Raw genomic sequence first — 24,763 nt, 5'->3', positions numbered from 1 at the left:
CATTTTTTTTAACATGCAAACTGGAGTCATTTCTAGATGACACACTTTGGGTAAAGTTGTTTCTTCTTCTGCTGGAACACATGCGGAAAATTGTGTCTGCATATTGGCTAGTGTCAGTCTTTCCGACAGGGCTGCCCTTAACACCAACTTATTCACCACAGCTTCACTTTTTATCCAAAAAAATACAGCTGTCATTCTGTGTGTTCCGACCCATAAAAACAAAAACATCAAAACAGAATGAATCACTCTTTTTTATTATTATTGCAACAAAAAAAGCACCCTGTAAATAATATCCTTTTCAAATAATAAAAATTGGTAGACTCGCAATTTCAAAATATACATATATGATATGAAGTCACACAACAAAAGTGTGTAGTAAGTAAGAACTGATTGGAATACAGCCTTTGATTCGTATTACCATGAGAATCAAAAATAGTTTGTAAAATGTCTATCCTTAGCCTGGTTAATGTAAATATACTAGTGTCAACCCCCAATGAAAAAAAAACCTTAAAGGGGAAGTGCACTATTTCTGGAATTTTGTCCATCAATTGTGCCCACACATATTTATTTCCCGTTTCTGTGCATTCTAGCGTGAGAAAACAAGTTTATATAAGCTAGCTAGCAACAGATATCATGGGAAATATTTTGACACTAAAGCCCTCACAAAAAAAAAAAACTGAGCCCTGAAAAACGTTTGAGATGGCAGTTTTGTGATGTCAATGCGATCCAGAATTCCTTACATGGAAAACGTGGACACGTCAGTAAACGTGGACCTACGAATCCGGGAGTTTGGGGGTATGACCAATCAGAGCAGGGGGGGCACAGGGAGGAAATGAAACGGATCATTTGGGTCGGAAGCAGGAAAACAAAATGGAAAACACTGCAGAAAGGAGTGCAGAATCTGGAAGATCTAGAAAGCTTCATGTGCAGGTTATTATGTAGCTGCTCTATAGAAGTCCACCACTCAATACAAAATGAGCATAAGACCACAAATAGCTATGATGTCCCATAGTAGAGCACAGACCTCCACCAAGGCTGAATTGTATAATGGAGTATATTTGTGTTTGATTCCTCGTCCATCTGTTTGTTAGCAGCACACTTCCTGGTGGGATGACAAACAGAGTGTGTCATTATAATTCTGGAGTGTGGCTCGTGCCATAATGACTCAAACTTAAAAACTGTAATAAATTATTGTATTTATCCTGCACGGCGGTCGAGTGGTTAGCACGCAGACCTCACAGCTAGTAGCTACGAATTCAATTCCACCCTCGGCCATCTCTGTGTGGAGTTTGCATGTTCTCCCCGTGCATGCGTGGGTTTTCTCCGGGTACTCCGGTTTCCTCCCACATTCCAAAAACATGCTAGGTTAATTGGCGACTCCAAATTGTCCATAGGTATGAATGTGAGTGTGAATGGTTGTTTGTCTATATGTGCCATATGATTGGCTGGAGACCAGTCCAGGCTGTACCCCGCCTCTCGCCCTTTATCGAGATCCTCACTGAAATGTAATGCATTCTTCCTTGGTCCATGGACCACAATATCTTTATTGTCATCTTGTTAATGGTGTCTGTCCTTCTATTTACTATGTTAGAATTAACGACTGCTGTGAAAAAAATTAGTAAAACTACAACTAGCCTAAAAATGTTTGCACAAGACTGTATGTGCATATATTGCCACTTAATTATGTTTTTAAATAGTCCAACATTTGCACCGTACCGTACATATTCAGGTACTTCTAGTAAGATGCTAACTGTATTCCCTAGTCTGTATAGCTGTAACCTGCACAACGACAATGAAATTGACTATTTTTATTTTTATTTCAACTCCGGAGGGCGTGTTTTGCCATGTTACCTAATTATTCTAGGAAAGCTAAATATCCCTCTCAGTATGCAGTGCAGTTCTGCAACCATAATAACGATCATTGTAATAAATAATTCATGTGGTTTCCAAAAACAGGACAATGAATAGACTTTCATCCTGCTCTCCATCACGAGAGTATTCTGCAATGTTAAAAATAATAATTGTTCCACAAACAAAAAGTCATTTGCAATCTGAACATAATATATTATGTTCCATTGTTTTTGTGTGCTGTTCCATTGGTTACCCTCCAAAAAAGCATTTCCTCTGTTTCCCTCTGTGGGATTATGTCATAGACATTAACACTGAGTAAAAACCTTTCATATTGTTCCAGTTGACATCATAATCACTTTGCGCCACCGACGTCTGCTTTAATCTGTATTCTGGCCTGGGTCAAACCAGCAATAAGCCGTCAAATTGTTCCTGTTTTGGAAGACAACCAGTCGTAAAGATGGGTAGTGACCCGTTTCAATAAACAGTCGCCCAGCTCTTGGGGCGTCACAATCACACATTGTGCAGTTGATTCTGCCATTTCCATACAACAAACTATTATTTTCAAGAGGCGTGGAAGGAAGTGGTCCATGTTGGGCAGTGTGGCCAAATGCTAACATGTGTTCTGCTTGTGGACGTTTAAGTGGTGGTTTTTGTTTGGTATGGAAACAGAATGACGGCTAGAATTTATTGCGAGAAGACAGCAGTGCCATTCTCACTCAATGCATTGATTTCTGCATGCAAAACTGTAATTATTGTCTATAAAAATGTTTTTTTGTTCATATTTTTTGAGGTGTCTGAATTGAATTCATTGGATTTACATTATTTCCTATGGGAAAAATTGCTTTGGATTTTATATACTTTTGAGAAATTGTACTCTAATTGTTTGGAATATACATTAACTGAAATTTAAACCCTCCCAGTATTCCATTCTGACGCTAGAAAATGAATGGAACCACACGCCCACTCACAAATAACCGATGTCCTTTGCTCATCCATCTCATAAATCTGCCCTGGAGCTTTAAAGCGTGAGTACCTGGTGGTCCAGCAACTTTGTTTGGCAGTCAATCATGTGCGGTGTCAGAGATGGAAGGAGTCGACTCAGACGATGACGAATTGCTGGCAACACTCTTGTAGAACCCACTGTGGATTCTGTGCAAGAAACACAGCAGGTATCTGATTTGTTGTGAAAGACATTTTTGAATGGAATTAGATTTATAACTTTCTAGTTTGAGTTAAGAGAATAAAACCCAGCAGAGTAGAGGTCTACACGGCTGTGCTTTTCCTTGGCCGCCCCGCCCCACAGCCGTGGCACGACGGCCACAGCCGTCCCACAGCCATGGTGAGATTTGAGCGGCCAGCCGTCAGCCGGCCGAACAAGCGCAAAAATTTAATTACCTCTTTTCAGCTCAAGATAGTATAAATTGTGTGGAAAAAGATGATATAAGGAAGGATTATGGACAATATAGGTGACCTTTCAAGAAACAAATGAGGCTATCAATATTTTTTTATATTAGTTTTCCATAGCCGTTGCCATGTTCTTGAGATTTCTTCAGCCCGCCCCGCCCCGTTAGCCAAGGAGTCCGGCCAGCCGTGGGGCCAGCCGCTCCGTGTAGACCTCTACAGCAGAGTAATGTCCACTTTTGATTTAGGGAAAAACAGAGCATGACCCTCTTATAATGTATGATTTTAACAGTTTTTCCATATTTTTCATGTTTAATGATGCCTTTGTTGTTTTTTTTATACAGGGTCAGGCAAAATGATCTGACGCATTTGTAGGTTAAATAAAACGCAAATAAAGTAAAGAAACAAAAACATTTTTTTTTTCGAAAAGTACATACAGTGAAGAAAATAAGTATTTGAACACCCTGCTATTTTGCTATTTCTCCCACTTAGAAATCATGGAGGGGTCTGAAATTTTCATCGTAGGTGCATGTCCACTGTGAGAGAGATAAACTAAAAAGAAAAATCCAGAAATCACAATGCATGATTTTTTAACAATTTATTTGTGTGATACAGCTGCTAATAAGTATTTGAACACCTGAGAAAATGAATGTTAATATTTGGTACAGTAGCCTTTGTTTGCTATTACAGAGGTCAAACGTTTCCTGTAGTTTTTCACCAGGTTTGCACACACTGCAGGAGGGATCTTGGCCCACTCCTCCACACAGATCTTCTCTAGATCAGTCAGGTTTCTGGGCTGTCGCTGAGAAACACGGAGTTTGAGCTCCCTCCAAAGATTTTCAATTGGGTTCAGGTCTGGAGACTGGCTGGGCCATGCTAGAACCTTGATATGCTTCTTACGGAGCCACTCCTTGGTTTTCCTGGCTGTGTGCTTCGGGTCGTTGTCGTGTTGGAAGACCCAGCCACGACCCATCTTCAATGCTCTGACAGAGGGAAGGAGGTTGTTCCCCAAAATCTCACAATACACGGCCCCAGTCATCCTCTCTTTAATGCAGTGCACTCGTCCTGTCCCATGTGCAGAAAAACACCCCCAAAGCATGATGCTACCACCCCCATGCTTCACAGTAGGGATGGTGTTCTTCGGATTGTACTCTTCATTCTTCTTCCTCCAAACACGCTTATTGGAATTATGACCAAAAAGTTCTATTTTGGTCTCATCTGACCATAAAACTTTCTCCCATGACTCCTCTGTATCATCCAAATGGTCATATGCAAACTTAAGACGGGCCTTGACATGTGCTGGTTTAAGCAGGGGAACCTTTCGTGCCATGCATGATTTCACATCATGACGTCTTAGTGTATTACCTACAGTAACCTTGGAAACGGTGGTCCCAGCTCTTTTCAGGTCATTGACCAAGTCCTGTCGTGTAGTTCTGGGCTGATTCCTCACCTTTCTTAGAATCATTGAGACCCCACGAGGTGATATCTTGCATGGGGCTCCACTCCGATTGAGATTGACCGTCATGTTTAGCTTCTTCCATTTTCTAATGATAGCTCCAACAGTGGACCTTTTTTCACCAAGCTGCTTGGTAATTGCTCCGTAGCCCTTTCCAGCCTTGTGGAGGTGTACAATTTTGTCTCTGGTGTCTTTGGACAGCTCTTTGGTCTTCGCCATGTTACAAGTTAAAGTCTTACTGATTGTATGGGGTGGACAGGTGTCTTTATGCAGCTAACGACCTCAAACAGGTGCATCTGATTCAGGATGATACATGGAGTGCAGGTGGACTTCTAATGGGCAGACTAACAGGTCTTTCAGGGTCAGAATTCTAGATGATACACAGGTGTTCAAATACTTATTTGCAGCTGTATCACACAAATAAATTGTTAAAAAATCATGCATTGTGATTTCTGGATTTTTCTTTTTAGTTTATCTCTCTCACAGTGGACATGCACCTACGATGAAAATTTCAGACCCCTCCATGATTTCTAAGTGGGAGAAATAGCAAAATAGCAGGGTGTTCAAATACTTATTTTCTTCACTGTATAATGCCATTTTTTCTGCTTTGTTTCTTTATAATGCAATTGTTTATCGTTTCTTTTGCTGCCATGAATTGGACTGGTGAGCATCGTGCTTTCATTGTGGAAACGTTGAAAGTAACTGCAATGCAACAAGCGTTCCGTTTGCACTTCAATCTTGGTAGACATGATCCCGTACCAGCTCCAAACACCATCTCGTTATGGGTTACCAACTTCGGAGCTACTGGATCCGCATTGAAACCAAAATCAACCAAAACATAATTAAACAGAACGGCATTATATGTACTTTTCGAACATAAAAAATTTCCTTTTATTTAACCTATAAATGTGTCAGATCATTTTGCCCGACCCTGTATAAAACACACACAATATTATTGCCAAAATATCCCAAAAACATTGTATAGTGAGTCACTCTCCATTTGCCACCACTTGTATACAACAATCAATCATTTTCACAGGCAAGAATGAGGGCAACACATTATAATGCATGTGTCATGTCATCAGGACCAACATCCGTCATAATCCTATTCAGTTTAATGGCGTTGTCACACATGTACAACAAATAGTCACATATTTGCTCATGAAACAAGGAAGCCATAACTCATCTCTGCTGCTGCATAAGCTTTCTCCCGTCTCTCACTTTCACGCTACCCTGCTCCAAGCTACGTCTCTCAGCGATGTTGTGAGCCAGACCAAAACAATTTAGCAATAAGCTATTTGCATCTGTGGGGCTTCATTTTCAGTTGTTTTTTTTTGTATTCTCCTTTTGTAGTGGGCTTTGATTGCCTGACAGAATATCCCATGCTTGTTGAGGGAATAACGGCTGACCACTGAAAATATGTCGCTCTGTTAAGACTGCGAACATGCAGGCATGTTGTTGACAGTGTGAGCGCTTGTATTCCTAAATGACAACTGAATGGCAAAATCATACAGCTGCAGTGTGGAAAATATTTGGAAAAATATGGACATCACAGAAAAATGAAGTATTAGAATATGCTCAGGTTATACTATCGTATCAAACACACACCACCTCAATTGGTTGTTTATATATTATTTGCACAAATTTATGCCCCAACACACTTTGGTTTAAGGAAATTAAAATTACGGCTTGGTTGTCTTGGTTGCAGTAACAACAAGAACTACAAACAAACAACTCTTCTTGCATTTATTAGCCGTGTGTTTTGTCAAAAGTGCATGTGATTTTGCAGCGAATACTAGCAGATGCTGTCTGTCCTTGTTTCGGTGCTATCCACCCACCCACTCCAGCCAGCACAACACATTTTCTTCTCCCTTGATATGTACAGTAGCTGAAACACTGTCCACGAAACATGCAGCCATGCTGAGACACAATGTGCCCTTAATGATTTATTCAGCACACCGAGCAAGCTGCAATAACATACATCTAATGAGATTGGATACAAATATGCGAGTGTTTGTGCCTGAACTCAGCTGGCACTCTGAAGGATCCTCGAGTTCTGCAAGCAGGCATGTGAGAAGGATCAAGGGGGGGGGGGGGGGGCTTTCAGGACAGATGGAGTGAGTCTCAGGAGACTACTTGAGCTGTAGCGGAGGTGTGGATCAGAAAGAATAACACAGTGAGGATGAAGAGTGCTTATGGGGATGATGGTGCGTGGTAACCTTAGGTTTTCGGAGACAACGGTTACTCAGCCTGCCAGTATTACAGGGCTTGGCTGGCTTCTCCACTGTGGGGAGACCAGATCTAATCCTCTGAGGGGAAAAACTGAGAAGACACCAAAGACTGTTTATGTGGCAGGATTCTGTCCGCTAAGTAAACCAAAGGAAAAATATGACATGTCACGTGTGTCATATACAAGCACAGTTACTATATTATATAGATATTTATTGGAACCACATCATCATCGTCAACGGTAATGAACGCTATGAATGTCAACAAATACAGTACATATTCCAACATTCAACCTGTGGTGGGTGACTTCATTGCATTATGCAATGTTCCTGGACCGGTGCCAAACCCTTAGACAAGAACACCAGAGAGACATTCAGGTGCATGTTGCACAGCACGCAGCCCTCTCCGTCACCTGCCATATTTGGAAACAATGGCTTGGACTTGTTCAACTTGATTTCTGCGACAAAAGTATGTGTTCTTCATATTTACAGAAGTAAACACAAACATGCATATGTGTACATATATGCATTTTAGGTTGCTACTGTTTAGAAAGAAACTTATGATATGTATTTATAAATACATACTAAACAACAAAGACGATGTCCATTACTGTTCTGTTTGTGATTGTATGCTGACACTAAGACCTTTTGGAAGACGCTTGTTTTGATATAGAAAAAGTAACGTTTGGGAATCAATGTGTATTAGCAGCTTCTATACCAGCAGATCCAGATACCCGACTATTGTTCCTCGAGCCAGATCAAGCGAAAACACAAGCACTGATGCAGATGAAAGTAAACAAAAAGTCATAACAACTTTTTGTCAGAAAACATTTGACAGTAGAAAACCGAGCCAAGGCTGAAGTAACTCAGGTGTGAGCAACCCACAGCTCCAGAGCCACATGTGGCTCTTCAGCTTCTGTATTGTGGCTCCATTCACAATGCTCAAGCATTTTTTTAGCACCCAAATTGGGGGAAATTCGCATCTTTGTCATGTGTTTTTACAAAATTTGACTGTCTGTGAGACCCTGAGTGAATCCTGGCTGAGTTCTAACTTGTGATTGGATGATTTGTTGTATTCTGCTGTTAAAACTGATAAAATTAAGGAAGAGTCAAACTTTCAAGAATTTATAAGATATTATTTTCAAATTATGTTTTCCTTTAGTGAGCATGGGGGTAAAATGGCTCTTTTGATAGTAAAGCTTGCCGACCCCTGAACTAAGTAAATGCATAGTTTTTTTTGACTCGATATAGCTTAGAATAATAATATGTGTTTTCATAGAATGGATTGAGTAAGGACCTCAAACAATGCACAACGATGAGCGAATTCAAGAAACAATACAAGCAGTTGATGCTTGCTAAATACAAGGATGAAGAGTCTTGAACCAGTCATGATGTGCTATATATATCACTATATTGACACTTACTATGGTACCCATTATGTCATTGTATGGTCATATCACCTCGTACTTCAGTACAAGGTGCATTATTAAAAAAAAACAAAAAAAAAAAACTTAAACTGTATTATTGAAAGCAGGAAGTGAACAAATGTAACAGTTACTGATTGTAAAAGTACCAGATGGAGGGGTAGGATTTAATAAGCTTTGCTTCTTCCTACTCCTTTTGGACATGTGGAACTGTGAACTGATTATGGGATGCACTCAATTGTAATCTGATGCATGTTCAAATGTAATAAAACCATTACCATTACCATGCCAAATTTCAAGGCTAGCTAAAAAGGTACAGGGACAGACTGTTGATCTGTCAATCACTGCCAGTCAAAGAAAATACCTACTGTTGCTGATTTATGTATTAAACAAGTATTTTATCTTATTTCATCTTTTCGATGTATGTTTAACCTGTCTCATGGTTCACATAAACAGCAAGTCACAAGGATGCATTAAGGTACCCAAACATGGTACCGGGTGACTTTACGTGAATTGGTACTCCGTAGTACCAACTAAACTCGGTCAGTACCAGTCAACCTGCCTTCAGAAAACAGCGCCACCCAGAGTTCACATTTACAGTACGCCAAGCAGTGCAGACAGGAGTCGGGGTGTCTGCTCCAATTCTCCAAACCGGCATCACATTGCAGAGGAGAACCCATTAAGCTAGCGCTGGACTTTGGCTGACTCTCCAGTAGCACAGGCGTCGCAGCATACCACCGCAACCCTCCCTCTTCTTTTCCTTTTACTCCTCCCACGCACACTCTCACCCCCTGCCGTGTTGTCTGCCAGGAACCAAGACCTATACGAGCCTCCAAGGTAGCCTCCTCTTCCACCGCCAGCAAAAATAAGACATTTCTGCTCCTTCTTTCTCTCCATCCCATGTCTCAGCATCACAATGGTGAAAAATCTGCCAGAAGTTGCAGCCAACAAATCCACTACGCTTTGCCCCCGTTTCCCCTTTTGGCTTCTGGACATGGCCCAAGAGAATTTATATAGAAAGGGGCCCACCAGCTTGTACACACTGAAGCACTGTTGTTATTTTGAAAATTGGGATTTGCACGGCCAGTCGGGTATCTGGATTGTTTGAAAACAGACTAAGTCGTGCAGAAACTTGTCACATTTAGTAGAATACTGGACAAATACAGTTAAAACGACAATAACTATCCCTGGGGGACACCTTGGGACAGAGGGGGAGCTGTGGTTTTTAATCTGCATGTGACATAATTATTCTATTCTATTCTATTCTATTCTATTCTGGATAATAAACTGCAGCGTAAAGTCATAAGGTGAGGCAGACTGTACCATTCCCTGGAGGGGGCGTGCATGTAAATCTGACTCTGTGGCCCTCACCACACATCACTGCTCTGCAGTAATCTTTACTCCAACTTTAACCTGATCCCAAACTCTCAAAACCCAAGAAAAAAAAAATGACAAGAGTTTCTAATTTTGGACTATATTTATTATTCCTGGGACATGTGATCATTCCTCGGATTGCAGAGGAAGGAAAAAAAACCATCATATAAATATTGTTATGGCTCAACTGGGAAATGGAAATCTAAATGTTCTACAAACCTTCGCCTTTACACAATCTGAAGAAACTGATCTGATCTGGTATTAGTTCAACATCACACACCACATCACCACAGTGTTGTGGTACTTTCGAGATTACAACACAGAAGATTATTGCAAAACAATACAATATGACATCTACACTGGAGACTACACATCTAATGAGAGCCATATTGAATTGCTTTACTAAGAAAATAATGGTCACTTTGGGTTGACACTGTCTAAAGGGGATTACATTTAACAATGTTTATTATTCTGCTTGTAGAACTGTACTGCATCATACTGAGAGCTGTTTCTAATATTTTGCCCCTTTTACGTAGCTAAGTCAGATAACCAAAATATTAGAAACATCTCACAGTAGGTCGAAGTGCGTTTGTAGTAAAGAATCAATTTACATGAGCTGCCTAGAGATACGGATCAGTAGCATGAGAGTATTGAGAGGAAGCTCCACGATATTAATCCGTCATGGTTCTATCCATACAGCATGCTGACTGTAGACATACAAACATTTACGAGCCTGCTTGCGTCCGCTTGAACGCACCAGCTGAGAAAACAACGCTCTCTCCGAAAGCCGCGAAGGGGAAAAACTCTGAAAACAATGGAATTTCAGCGCTCACATCCCATAGCGGTGATTTGGTTTGTCCCTACGTGGCCGTCACACCTACTCCTCATTCCATAAACCGCTGCATGAGAAGGCCTTAACGTGAAGTCCATCACTGATTTATGCCCAATCATAAAAAGTAGGAGTCCTTTAGAGAGCAAAGACATTTGGTTGATTTCACGCAAGACAAATATACCCAAGCCTGCAGTGGAGACGTATTCCCTTCCGTAGTGTGAGGTATATGACGGAAAAATGTAGAGAATTATGAACCAGTACAAGGTTCTTTTGGTAAATAAATGAAAGTAAATTAAGATTAATTTCCAAATAAAATAAAATGATTCTTCTGTGTAGTCACATCTGGGTCAAACACACAAGGAAGCACATTTGTCTTTAATGTACGTATATGCATTTCAAATAGTTTTCTGCATGTAAAACTGCAATTGTAAAACTGTAAAAACATGTTTTATATTAACATTTTTGAATGTCTGGAACAGATTCATTGGATTTGCACTACTTCTTATGGAAAAAAATGTAATCAGTTAGTGTACGTTTTGGTTTGAAATCGATAAATGATGCTAACCAAGGTTTTAAAAGGCTCTCATCAGAGAATATAATACAGTTAGGACCTCACCTATACGTCTCACACTTTGAAAAGCCCTGTTTCTGTTACATTTAAAAGGCACATACAGCGGTACTTCGGTTTCCGTATGAATAAAATTTACACCCAAAATATGCTCCAGTTTGTGTATACCGTCTTGGTTATCGTATGGCCAAATATTGCGCATAACAAATGAACGTAATCAGTTTTATTCCATGGAATCAAGTGCCCAAACAAAGCATCCCACTCATAGTGACGCCATTGAATTAAAGAAAGAAGTCTTTGTCTCGACATCTTCAATACTTCAGTTCAATTCCAAAAAAACTTTTTGTGCCTGGATGGGGTCGAAAGGTAAAAATGATTTTAAATTTTAAAGTATTTTGCATTGGTTTTTGCATGCACAACTATAATTATTCTTAATTAAAAATATATATTTGAGTTTCTGGCATAGATTAATTGGATTTACGTTATTTCCGCTTTGGTTTTCATTCTATTGGGTTGGAATGCTCACTGCCAAAACCAGAGTTACTTGACGGAAAAAAAAAAGTCAAACTTTTTCACTTGTAACGCAAAATCCAACATAAAGCTAGTTGAGTCAGCTGTAGTTTCCTTCTTTGACTGGCCTACAACATGGCTTTTTCTTTCACACTGACTGTTCTCATCCTCTGCCTCATTCCCACTCCTGCTACCTTGCCAACAACAACCCCGCAACCAAAACACAATAATAATATGTCATAAATTACAACTAATCATCTTGGATGGTAGCAGCCAAACTAAATGATCAACTGATAGTGCTTTATAGGTCATAACACATTCAGTTAGGAATCCAAGCATTGATTTATTATGTGGCTAACCAATATGTGTAGTCAAGTACAGTATGTGAAAAGGGAAGTTAGCTTTCATCAGGTCTGTTATACGCCACTACACATTTGCAAGTGATTATTTCATTAAATGCTGAAACATAGAAGCCAGAAAAATATATCGGCTTTATTGACCCATTAAAATGATTTGCTGAATTGGCGTCACTCTCCACGATACAGCCATAGAGTGGCAAAGCTACAATGTATTGAACATGAATATGTGACCATGCAGTGTCGGAATGGGAAAGTTTATGTAAGTCTGCGAGGCCTATATGTAAATAAAATCGTCTGACCTTCACATGATGTTTAAAAAACCAGAGGTGAATGGTGATGACAGAATTACTGACACATAAAGTACATAAAATCCTTTTACCATTCGGCGACTCGTTGGATGTCAAATGTCAGGGGACGCTGAGGAAATTTTCTTGGACTTATATGGAATAGCAGAGTGGATTTTTTACAGAATCAAAAAGATAAAACCTTATTTTATATGTATGAGATGCACAGAAAGTGCAGTAAAAAAGAACATATTCATAGTAACACACAAGCATGAATCTTAAAGGGCTTATTTACTTTTATTATGTTTACTGGAGTGTAAAGGTGACTATCTACAGGGCTCGAACATGGTTAAAAAACATATTTAAAAGTTTGGGGTCACTTATCAGGGTCTGATCTGGAACCAGTTACCCGCAATAATGGAGGGATTACTGTAAACAATGCAAACAAGCATACTATCGCAAGCTCTTGCAAATAATGTATTAAAACCACATACATATTTGTAATAAACTAAACTGCAACCAGAAGGGAGATTCCAGCCTATTCCAAACTTTAACAATGGGTCACAGGTCCATTTTTATTGTGTCATCAATTGTCAGAGTGCAATGCTGATCATCACCATCAAACAGGCATCTATACAGACAAAGGGCTTTTTGAGTCATGTTTGTGGCTATAAAAACATTTTCAATACACAGTGTATTTTAATAAGTTTGCCTCCCGGGAAGAAACCGTTTGGGAAATCCCTAGTTTATTTGAGAAATGACTGGCAAAAACTATTTTTGCTAAAATTTAAAAAAAAAAAAAGTGGAAAGCAGACAGAATGAAACCATAAATGTCGGCATCTTTCCCATTAGTCATAGTCATTAACCCCACCACACACACACACACACACACACACACACACAGTGTCCAGATGTGGAGCCTATCCCAGCTGATATTGGGCAAAAGGCCTGGATTTGTAAAACAAGGACAGGTACTGAGGTTAAATAAAATAAACAAATTCCATACATATCACCCTTAACTACTATAGTCAACCTCACTGGGATGGAGGTCTTTTATCACGATTAATTGGTTCCAGACCTGACTGTGATAACTGAACTTCCACGAAGCAGGATTCCTTATTTAGAAATGAAATAGTTCATAGTTTTAGCATAGAAAACCTGTTCACAGGCTTCTAAATATGATTATTAGAGCCCTCCAGACAACCACTAACACCCCTATAGTCGCTTTTACAGTCCTGTTACCCAATTTAGTCGACGGAATGAAAGTAAATAAGACACTCAAGGTTCATTCAAGACATAAATAAGACTCATGCTTGTGTGTTGCTATAAATGTGAGCTTCCTGACCTCACAGGAAGTGAGGTCAGGGGTTCAGAGTTGAGTTTTATCTTGCCTTGGGTTACGACCGTAACAATAGGCTGTTTTTTTTTTCAAATGTGGTGTGTGTGCATGTGTTTACAAAAATAGAGCCCCGAGTGAATACTTGTACAATACTTTCTATGCTTGAAAATGCTCAATGCTTAATTTATGCAGAAAATATGCAACATTTAGTCAGAAATATGAAATATAAGCTTAAATATTGATTAATAATGGACTGTATTCAACAAGAAAAGAGCTTTATTAATATATTTTCGAAAAAGTGTAACAGAGTGAAGCTATGAAATTCAAAATAAAAATTCCAAAATAAAATTTAAATGTTAATGAATGCCTTTACTGTTACTGAAGTGGGTGCATCATGTAACATGTAACATGTAACACACCCCGCTGAGAAGTCCTGAGAGGAAACAGATCAAGCTTTCCATGTCCCTAATGTGGCTCATTTACTCATCTGGTGGTCTCTTGATATGGGTGGCATAAGGACCTTGGGGGGGTGGGGGGGGTCAGGGTATATAGAGGAACTACACGTGAAGACACAACACGCATGAAAGAAAAATAATCCTCCCAAATGAGTGTAACTTTGGGACAGAATATGTGGTAACCTGGGCAAACGGCCAAATCAAACAGCCAAAGGGGGGCAAATGGAGGAAAGTGGAGAGTTGAAATACAGTCTATGGATGGGTAAGGTGTGTGTTTTTTGGGGGGGTTGGGGGGGTGTTTCGTCTATATGGGATTAGCATCTGGTTCCACGGCAACATGGAGCCACCTGTTTAATGGCGCTTAACATAAACACCAACATGCTGTACACGTTCAGTATAGTGCAGAGTGCATTCAGCATCTTTTCTTGCACACACACACACACACACACACACACAGTCCCTTTGGGTACTGTTTTCCAGTGCAATGCTAAGTACTGCCAAGTCACACAGCTTGTACAGCAGGGAGGTCCACAAAGCCAGAGGGAGATGGTACGTGACAAAGTGCAGGCTGATCATGGATGTTTCTATGAGTCCGTTTGGAGGTTCAAACGGGGCCGTGTGACTGATTGCATGAATCTACAATTTACATACTGAATGTATATGATGATGACTGACGTGTTTGTTTTTGTGGGAGGAAAAGGACTCACAGCACACTAACGAGACGGAAGGAACATCTGATATCCATATGTTAATTCGGATCAAACTTCTAAGTCCAGACAGCTAAGTCGAAAAGAAAACAAGAACGACGCAGACAATATTTGTCTTGTCTTTTGTTGACTTGTTAGCGTGTGTGCAGTGTATACGTATGCATGTGTACTTTGCACCAAGAAGAGAAAAGAAGGCACACAAGCTGAATTGGGCATCATCTCAACTTCTAACTCTGAATGTGATTTTTTTTTTTTTTTTACTGTATCTCAGAGGAAATGATTCATTAGGCTGTGGCCCAGTTGGGACGTCTCCGGCATGGAATAGGAAGCAGCCACTCACCCCAGGCTCCTGCTTTTGGAGCGCACACCGAGACGTAAAGATGACGGGAAGCAGTGGTGAAGGCCATGACGAGATGGACGATTTGGAATGAAAAGGGTGGATGCAAAAAGAGAATGAGCTGGAGGAGAGAGGAAGGTTGGCCTGCAGATGGTGGGACAAGGAGAGTGGAAGAGGGAAGGAATCCCTCCCAGACAAGTTTTTCTTTCCTGGAACACCATGGGACATCTCAGCACAGAAGAGAATAATATAACGGAGTCAGTTCCTCCTGCAAACATCCTCGTCTGATGTTTTGTCCAGTTTTTCAATAGTTCTTCAATACCTGGAAATACTTTTGTGGCCTTTTCTGAATGGACTGTAGTTCTTTAGGCAAGTTCCATAATGCTTTTGGCCACAATTAGATATGCAATTCTATACTAACCCTACAGTATATGGGTATATATATTTGGGTTTGTTAGTTCATCCTGTTTCCGTCCTGTGATTTACATGTAATACTGCTATTTGTATTTGTAAAACTAGTGAAGGCCTTTTGCACAACACAATTATATAATATTTTCCAGAAATCCCACTTTTTCTACTGCTTTATTATGAGGTCTATACACCATATATGATATCTGATAAAGAGAGACTTTTTAACACTTTGGTGTTAAAAAGTTCTGACAAAAGTGTTGCTCTAACAAAGTTAGCTGTCAAACATTCTAAAAATAATAATAAGAAACCAAACTGTCATCCTTTAATAAGATCTAATTTCCTGATCTGCACTTGACATCACAGTTTACAATGCCATCGGAAAATGGATATAACAGGAGATAAGAGCATCTGACTTATTACGACTTCATGAGGAATGAGTGGCTTCAACAGGGAGAGGCAAATTGAAGACTGAGGAAGCTGAGGACGGAGTGAGAAGACAAAGATAAGAAAAAGGAGGCCTGGATTAGATATTAAGTCTCATTACTCAATCTCACTCTCTGGGTGTAATAAAAGTGTGAGACTGGCGGAGAGTGAAAATGCCAACAGAAATAGCCCACGGGCATATGGTGAAATGGTGTGTGTGGCATTGTGGGTGTCCATGTCTTCTCAGCGACCTTGTGCCTCAGTGCGAGCTTGTAATAAAGGCAGCACATTCTGAATGAAATAAGTGTCAGTGAACTATTGGTCTGGAAATAGAACAACCACATACCAACCACAGGAGAATGGGCCTCTCTTTTCTCAGCTTCATCTATCATTTTGTAAAACAAAAACAGCATGTGCGTATTTGAGCACATGTAAAGCTACATTTCTATCTAGACAAGAACCATACGAGACATCAAAGTAGTCCAAGGTCGCTGATGCTCCCCAAGATCTTTGATTAGGTTGAGGTCAGGGCAGTCAAATGCTAGGTTCAGGATTCAGTGTAACATTATTAGTAGTGGAGTAGAGTATGTGTTAGTATGTGTTTTCTATAGGCTTCTGATTGGCTAAAATTGATATATATGGTATCTACTGTCTATGCTGAAGGCATTTTCACCCTTGGCCAGAGCTTTCCAAATTGAGTTTGAAGCTCTTTGCAGAGCTAAGGAATCAAATTTGATAACATAATGGACCCTACATGCACCGTCAAGCCCCAAAACCCTGAGATTTTAATCAGCGAGGTACCAGATACCTCAATCGGATTGGGGAAAGGAATATTCCACCCCTGTGAATCCGATTATATGTTGATTAAGGAGGTTATACAAAGGTTACATTCTTTCAGTTTGACCAAATAAACCGAATGCAATTGGAATATTTGGGTCCATGTATACGTGGCGAGTGACACAGGCATTACAGAATCAGACCCGAGATGATGACTTTTCTATTTTGTCCCTCAGAGTAATCAAGACACTTTTCAGACCCGTTGCCTTTTTTGGTGGACACAATGTTAGTAAAAGCAGAATTTTTTAGTAATAGACACAAATTCGCTTGAAGGGGTCACTTTGACCTCAGGACACGCAACTCAGGAAAGCCGATTAAAGGTACGGTGCTGATTGGCACCTGAAGGACTACCATAACCTTCATTGTCCGATGATCCCTTTCCTGCTATGTTGTCCGGGCAAGCAAAGGCCACAGCAATTGAAATGTTCCTGTTTCGCAAACTGTTGACTGTGAGCTAGAGTATTAGAGACTTTTCTGCATCTGGATAATCTGAGACTCCCCAAACAGTATATTTAGCAGACAGTAGTGGTCTTCCTTTGAAGAATCCGCTGATTTATTAATGGAAAACCATGTTGGGCCTTCAGTGGGACAATGTAATGTCTGTTGACGCACAAAATTTAACAGTCCTCATAAATCACCAACACGTCAGGCCTTTTTTCGGGTGGAGAGTTCAGCGGTAGATAACAAGTAACTGAAGAGAGAAATACATGACGTGAAGTGGCTCCTGGAATAATGGCAACACACACTCCTGTACAAGTGTTTAGAAATATTTCAGTGTAAACATCTCTGTGTGAAAGAGGAAACCCGCCTGCTATGCATTAAACAAAGTCAAGCTGTCCCATTGCTGCTGCCAAGCTCATTGTCAGAGTTGTTTCACTAAGAGGAGCCATTCCTCTTGAAGTGAAGCTCCAGTGGAGCAGATTACGTCCTCGCAACTTGTTCATAAACAAAAACCACATGCTGTTGCTTTATAATAAAATCATGACGATGACCACGGGCCTAATGTGAATCATGATGTGTACATCGATGCTGTCATTGCTTTCTAAAAATTAGTCTTCTCTTTCCGACTTCTGTGTCCCCGTACACTTTACTTAAACACGCTCAGCTTTTAGAGTAACTCTAATCAATCTGGTATCCAATGTGAATAAACATTAAATGCTGTTTAACACAGCACACTAACCCTAGATCTTTTTGTACAAAGTATTAAATACACAAGTGTACCACATTAACTCAATTAATCCAGTAACCGTATTTTCCGGATGATAAGTCATATTTTCTTTCACAGTTTGGCTGGTCCTGTGACTTGTAGACAGGTGCGACTTTCATATATACATATCAAAATATATATACAAATCATTAATCTAATTTTAAATACTAATTCATACTGACTGTCAACATTACCGTTGACATCCACAAAAGGGCGCTCTGGTCTGGTGACAACTACTATGTGCTGCTCTAAACTGGAGTTGTTCACAGTCACAACAAAGGGATGAAGTACTCACTGGATTCAATGATATGGAAAAAGATCGGGAGCTCGGTGAACTTACTGACAACTTACTGATAACTTGCTAGTTACTTTTCTTGCTTGCTTGTTATGTAATATTAATTTAGACCATTCAGCCGGCAACAAAAAATGTCTTTATGCTATTATGTAGGTTAACACGGCGGAATCCTATTCCACCTGTTGTTCTGTGTGCTATCCATGTAGATGGATAATTTGCCTTTTGAGAGTAATTGTCTGTATGTTACCTGATCGCTTTTGCAAAAAAAAAAAGTGCAAACTCCCTTTTTTAAAACATGTTTCATAAAGTAATCCCTCATTTAACACGGTTAATTGGTGATCCTGCAAAATAGGATTCCTTATGTGGTCCATTAAATTGGAATTGTATCGACTTTTAACCTTAAAATATGCCGTTGAGACGTTGTGTTGTTCTTAGATGGAAAACATAATTTAAGACTAAGTTTTGCCCACTCTTACAAATGAATTTTAATTCATGTCTACATATGACACTGCTAATGTTTATATATTTTTTCTTATGGGATATTTGCCTGAAATAAATTGAAGTGGATTCTAATGATTTACTCTACCAAATGAGCAGGAAACAGAGACAATGGTTATAATGAAAATGCAGCACATAGGAGACTCAGCCAATCCCTATGGAGATCATGTGTGTTGTTTATTGTTGATAAAAGGCCAATCAATTCTGTTTGTGAGGTCTGAGCAGAGATTATGGGACAAATGTGTGTGAGAGAGTATTGCTCCAGTTTCCTGACATCACTGCTTGTAATCATTTGGATAAAGTGTCCCAGAACAGATGACTGGCACTAAATCTGATGTTATCCAGACGAATGTTTACCTGTTGACAGCATTGTGAACATACATGTGTTGCATTGTGTAACCATCTATCAGGAAAAGTGGCCGCAGAGGGAGAAGAGGGGGGGGGGGGGAAGGAAAAGGAAGCAAACAGTCGGGAAGGAGAAGTTAAGGTTTGCTGGATAATATCATCAGCTGGGAGACACTTTACGTAAAACGTGGGGTGTAATCTGTAAAACAGCAAAGGAAAGGAGGTCGGTGATCTATCTATCCCCTTGCAGCAGAGGCCCTGCAAAGCTCTTCACGGGGGAAACAATAAAGCCACAAGTCCAAGGAGTCTCAAGAAGAAACATATGGCTCCACAATATAGTGATTAATCACAATTAAGGAGATGTAAACCTATACGATACATAACCCTAACACTCCATCTATCAGGGGGCTGACTGGTGTCTCGCATCTCCCGCAGTTTAAATTTGTCAGCTGAATATTGTAGTATCACTCCAACATACACTTACGGTAAATCATTCTTAAATGCACACAGAGCGCTACACGAGCCATTCCCCGTTCGCTCACTGATTAAAGTGATGGCTTTAGCAGGGAGGCTTTTTCACCCACACATATTCGACTAAATCTGTCTGCCACATTCATCACAAAAGGGGTCAGTGGATGTCTGAAGCAGGACAGATTCGGCATTATGAAACATAGTTTGTTTTATTAAGAACATTTGCTCAGACTAAAGTGTCACATGTAACTGTAGCACTGGAAAACAATTATGCGCTATATTAACAAAAGTATTGAGACACACTGTACCCACACTGAGCCATTCGTCTCCTGCTGGTGAGATTCCATCTCGAACCTGCCGGAATGCGCTCACTATGACCATTTGTGACTATTGACTTTTTATATCTCTTTGAATTCTATTTTTGTTTCTATTCTTTCAACTTTGGAAAGACCTGGAAGTGCAACTCTTCATTTTCTACCACTTCCTGGTGACAACCGCATGTGTGTCCCAAAGCTTTCACATCTTTCACACCAGAGAATGACGTTGCAGATGGAGCTGCAACAACAACTGCTAAGCATTTAAAGGCATCCTCAAAAAGCTCAAACAGCTTCCTGTGGACACACCAAGGATGTGCTCCTTTGTCAACAGAGGTCAAAGATGAGGTGACCCATGGAGCTAATAATCAGCAGCAGATGATGCAAAGCAGTGGGAGTCCAGGAAGAGGATCATGTTTATAGAGGGTTACTATGGCAAAGGTGAAGGTGTCTTTTATGTTTTAATGTTTTTTCTTTCCTTTAAGAACCAGAATGTTTCATCATTTCAGTCAGTTATAATGACTAATTCAAGAAAGAGCAATATTCAGGATGACTATGACCTTGGAAGCCAGTAGGTGGCAATCTCCTCAGCTGTGCACAGTACCTGTATAAGGGAGTGAAGGGGTTTCAAATGGCAAGCAGTTGATGCTTTCACCACATCGTTATGTTTGATGCTCTCAGCAGTAAACAGTATTTAATCAATGAAAGCCCTATGGGTATACGTGAAGAAATGAGATGAGTGGGATCTGGTTTGCCCGGCATTAGAATTATTATGGTTCAAATAACTACTCCCCATCATCAACACAGATGCATTTATTATTGATCATATCTGTATCTGCCTGAGTTGTTTGGCTGCAGCCTTTCATTTCCTCCTGTTAGGATGGATCCAGCACCACAGAGGAAATTCATCCATCCCCGAGGAGGATATTACAGATCAGTGGAAGGTAACACAAATAACACAGGTAATAACCTGGGCAAATTAATTCACATTAACATGAATAAGAATGGAGAATGAACAATTCATTATTTGGCTACTAAACAGTATGTGCTTAGTATATGTTTTTACAGTAGTGGTACTTCAGATGGAGAATAACAATAATTGTGAAATAAACTGAATTATACTGAGAGGCAGAACTTGTTTTTTCCGCTCATCTCATCTCATCTCATGCTGTTCTAGTTGGGTCTGTATGCTTCAAAGGTACACAAGCTGCAGGTTCAAAGTGCAAGCAATGTCACAGGGAAAATGTGGACTGGATTTTCAGTGTTGTGGGTGTTCTTTATATCAGTAGTTCTAAACTGGTTTGGCTGCAGGACCTGCCATCACAGCTCTTTGACAAGGGGCGACCAAAATTGCGGAAATGTTTCAACTCAAACTTCTTATATTAAAAAAGGACTGTTTTCCATGGCTGTGATTGGTTGGTGACCCTGGTCTGATAAAACAGAGCATTCATATCTTAATTTCTGATATTTCTATGAATTTTTGATACTGCTATTGTATTGGATTTCATTATATTGAACAAGTGTACCTAATGAAGTGTCCAGTGAATGTAAATAGACCTAAAACCTGGAAGGTACTGAACATACGGATTTGCTTGAAATAAATGCTGTGTTAAAAACACTGTCCATCACATCTGATGACTGTACAGTGGAGGAAAGGCGCGTTGTGATTGGTCCACAGCCGTGGGTGTTTCCGCATTCTGCACAGAGCTGTCAGCAGAAGCGCAACTTGCAAGAGGAGGACTGTCGCGTCTGAGAAGGAACCATCCTTTGGGGAATAGCGGTGTGAATCAGGCGGGAGATATGCCGTACATGCTCATCAGCACGCAGATCAGACTGGTGCGTAAATATATGGCTGCTCTTGTGTGGTGTTGTGTTTTCTCAAGTGAGGGTGGAGCTACAAGTCCCGCTTTTTTCAAGCGGCAAATCAGTGCTGGTCGTCATGTGTATATTATAGCAATGCAAGGGCCTGGGGGGGGGGGGGCAATTTGAAAATGTGTTGAAAGAACAAAATTGGCAATTGCGCCATAAATTACAAATATACCGTATAAACAGCAAATGTTTGTGACCCACAATATGTTATATGTAACCCAATGTAATGCTTCACCAATACTTCCGGTTCCGGGTCGCACGTGGGCTGTAACTGTTTTATAACTACCGTTGGAAAAGTGTTGTTATCTATTGTTACGTGGAGAGTAAACGAGTTTGTGCCACATACCTGGACTCTTGTCGCGCCGCGTGACTTCCGGTTCCGGGTCGCACGAGGGTTGTAACTGTTAGTCGTTAGAAAAATATTGTTGTCTATTGCTAAGTGGAGAGTAAACGAGTTTGTGCCACATACCTGGACCCTTGTCACGCCGTGTGACTTCCGTTTCCGGGTCGCACGAGGGCTGTAACTGTTAGCTTTTAGAAAAGTGTTGTTGTCGATTGTTAAGTAAACGAGTTAGTGAAGACTTGCATAATAACATGCATTCACATTAATTACATCACAAAAAGTCGTTGTAATGAATACTTAATTGTCATATGTTTTTTTTTTTCAATTACCTGCACAACTCAAGCAACATAATTGGTTTGCCTGAGATTTGGATCATCTATTTATAGGTGGTCTACTTATTTGAGGATTAGGATGCGCCCCTGCCAGACACCTGCAGGTGCAACCAAACTTGAGTTACACAACTCACAGGCAACACAGCAAACAAACATGTGCAACAAAGTAAACATGTGTTGTCTTTCAGGAGAATGGGCCAACCAATGTGGGAGACGAGCATTCGGATCCAGCTGTCATGAATTACTTGGGAGCAATGAAAACAACCGTCCTGGGAAACAATTTGTGAGTACTGATTAGCTCTCCGCCATGGTCGCAGGTGGACATTAAAAGGCATCTGTGGCAGGTAATAGTTTGGCACAGCACCTTTTACTGCCCAAGATGACAAATATGTACATCCTGATGTAATTATATTTGGGAGATGCCTCCTCCAACTCAGGGACAATAAAGCCTAATGGCTTATTTCCAAGGCTGCGGTCTTCTGTGCTCCCAGGTGTTATGTAAACGTGCTCACGCAATGCCAAATTTCCATATGGACAAAATAGTGTTACTTTCATTTTGGCAGTAAACATGTCCATTCTGTCATCAGAGCAAAGTCACAAGGAAGGGTAGGACCTCCTATGTGGATAGAAGGAAAAGGCTTTGCACGTTTTGAATAAGCTGGTCAGTTTAATGGGAAACAGACCGGGGACGTGTTGTCATTGGCAACAAGATTCAAACGCTGCTGGGAAATGCATGAAGGTGTGGAGGGAAGTGAAAGAAAAGCAGAATTAGCAAGTGAGAGAGACGGAGACATCCTCTACGGTAGGTTGTAACGCTGTGTGTTTATCTCATGTAGTTCTGAGTACCATGTGGACCAGCCTCCTCGCCTGGTGTTGGACAAGCTGGAGAAGATCGGCTACCGCGTGCTGACAATGACTGGGGTGGGGCAGACGCTCGTGTGGTGCCTTCACAAGGACGTAGAGTGATGATAGACTGTTGCGTAGGGAAATCAATCCTGCATCCTGTCCATTTAGTGACATTTACTTACTGTGATGAGTATATCACATAGTTTTACCATTCATGTGTAATTGAAAACAAGCACTAGTGCTTTATCAGTATTTCTGCAGAAATGTTTACAAATGATTTTTTTGTGTAAAATTTTTATTATTAAACATGTAAAAATGTGAATGAGTAGTTGACTTAATATAGTAGCATGTACAAGATATTTCAATACCCTATTTGGAAAACTGTATAGACTGGGGGAACAGTCATACTGGAACAGAATAAGGCTTTCTTCAAATGACACACACTATTGGCAGGTAATTCGCCAATCAATGAAATTCTCAAAAAAAAAAGAAAAATACATTGCAAAATGTTTAGTCACACTAAACAGGAGGTGCACTTCCTCTCCCTCATTTAAAATGTGTGCCAAGTGGGAACCTTTGGTTCTGTATAGATTCAATACAAATACATGTGTTCTTTACGTCCCTAATATTAGTAGTAGCCCAACCACAGATAATTCAGTCGTTCTCAATTAAATAAGTGTCACTTAAAATTATGTTACACCAGATGACTATACAACCTTCCCATTTATCCAGCCTTGGGACCAGCACCGGAGAGCTCCAATGGCTGGATGTTGAAGCACCGGTCAGCAAATGAAACCACATGAACTGCATGAAAGACAGCAGTTTGTACCACTATGCTTACCCGTACCCGATGCCTTTGCATCTCACTGTCTCACTGCAGGATGAGGATGCAAAGTAAAGAGGCTGACTGCGAGAACCACAAAATGCACAATGATGCATCACATCTGGCCAAAGCTGGCATCCACTGACATCTTCAACAGAGGTAGCGTGAGTAGGTCAGAGAGGAAGAAGATGCCTGGAAGATTATCAAGGTTGCGCTGGTGTTGTTGACAAGAAAGATTGAGTCAACAAGCTCATCCTTACCATCCTGTTTCGCATGAGCACAAAGTGGTGGTGAAGTGCTTTTCTGTAGTTGTATATCCTCTCCTGTCATTTGAACATATTATTTTTGTGTTCCTGCGTTTTGTTCTTGTTGATCACAAAAGTCTACACACAAACAAAGCCATGTGATGAGGGGCTATTGCAGAAGGAGAGGAGGAGCAGATGTCTCCCACCGCATCACGACGTTCCACAGCTGGACATTGTGTAACCAAGCCACAGAGCAGAGATGGGAGTGGCAGGGATGTGGTTCCTAAATAACGCAATATCTGCAGAAAAAGCTACTGCACAGGCTTTCTTAGGCCACAAAACCTTAAAACTAATGAAAAAATATCACTATTTTAAGAAA

At 40.4% G+C, this 24,763-nt stretch overlaps 1 protein-coding gene and 1 long non-coding RNA gene across 2 annotated transcripts; one reads left to right on the top strand and one right to left on the bottom strand.

The window, feature by feature from the left end:
* Nucleotides 1-587: 587 nt before the first annotated feature.
* Nucleotides 588-22,294, bottom strand: LOC144901678 (uncharacterized). Its single transcript, XR_013629723.1, has 3 exons — nucleotides 22,142-22,294; nucleotides 2,885-3,000; nucleotides 588-1,102 (listed from the first exon to the last, which is right to left on the bottom strand). It is a non-coding gene; the product is annotated as an uncharacterized LOC144901678 (long non-coding RNA).
* Nucleotides 21,595-23,650, top strand: gchfr (GTP cyclohydrolase I feedback regulator). Its single transcript, XM_058090628.2, has 3 exons — nucleotides 21,595-21,762; nucleotides 22,659-22,753; nucleotides 23,307-23,650. The coding sequence occupies exons 1-3, from the start codon at nucleotides 21,727-21,729 to the stop codon at nucleotides 23,434-23,436; spliced, it is 261 nt and encodes an 86-aa protein (XP_057946611.1). The 5' UTR covers nucleotides 21,595-21,726; the 3' UTR covers nucleotides 23,437-23,650.
* Nucleotides 23,651-24,763: the final 1,113 nt, after the last annotated feature.

Source organism: Doryrhamphus excisus, linkage group LG14 (assembly GCF_037039965.1).
Source record: "Doryrhamphus excisus strain RoL-2023G ecotype Guam linkage group LG14, RoL_Dexc_Guam_v1.1, whole genome shotgun sequence".
In the NCBI taxonomy this organism is placed as follows: Eukaryota; Metazoa; Chordata; class Actinopteri; order Syngnathiformes; family Syngnathidae; genus Doryrhamphus; species Doryrhamphus excisus.
Note: the sequence above shows the minus strand (reverse complement) of the source record. Positions and strands in the feature narration are given on the sequence as shown.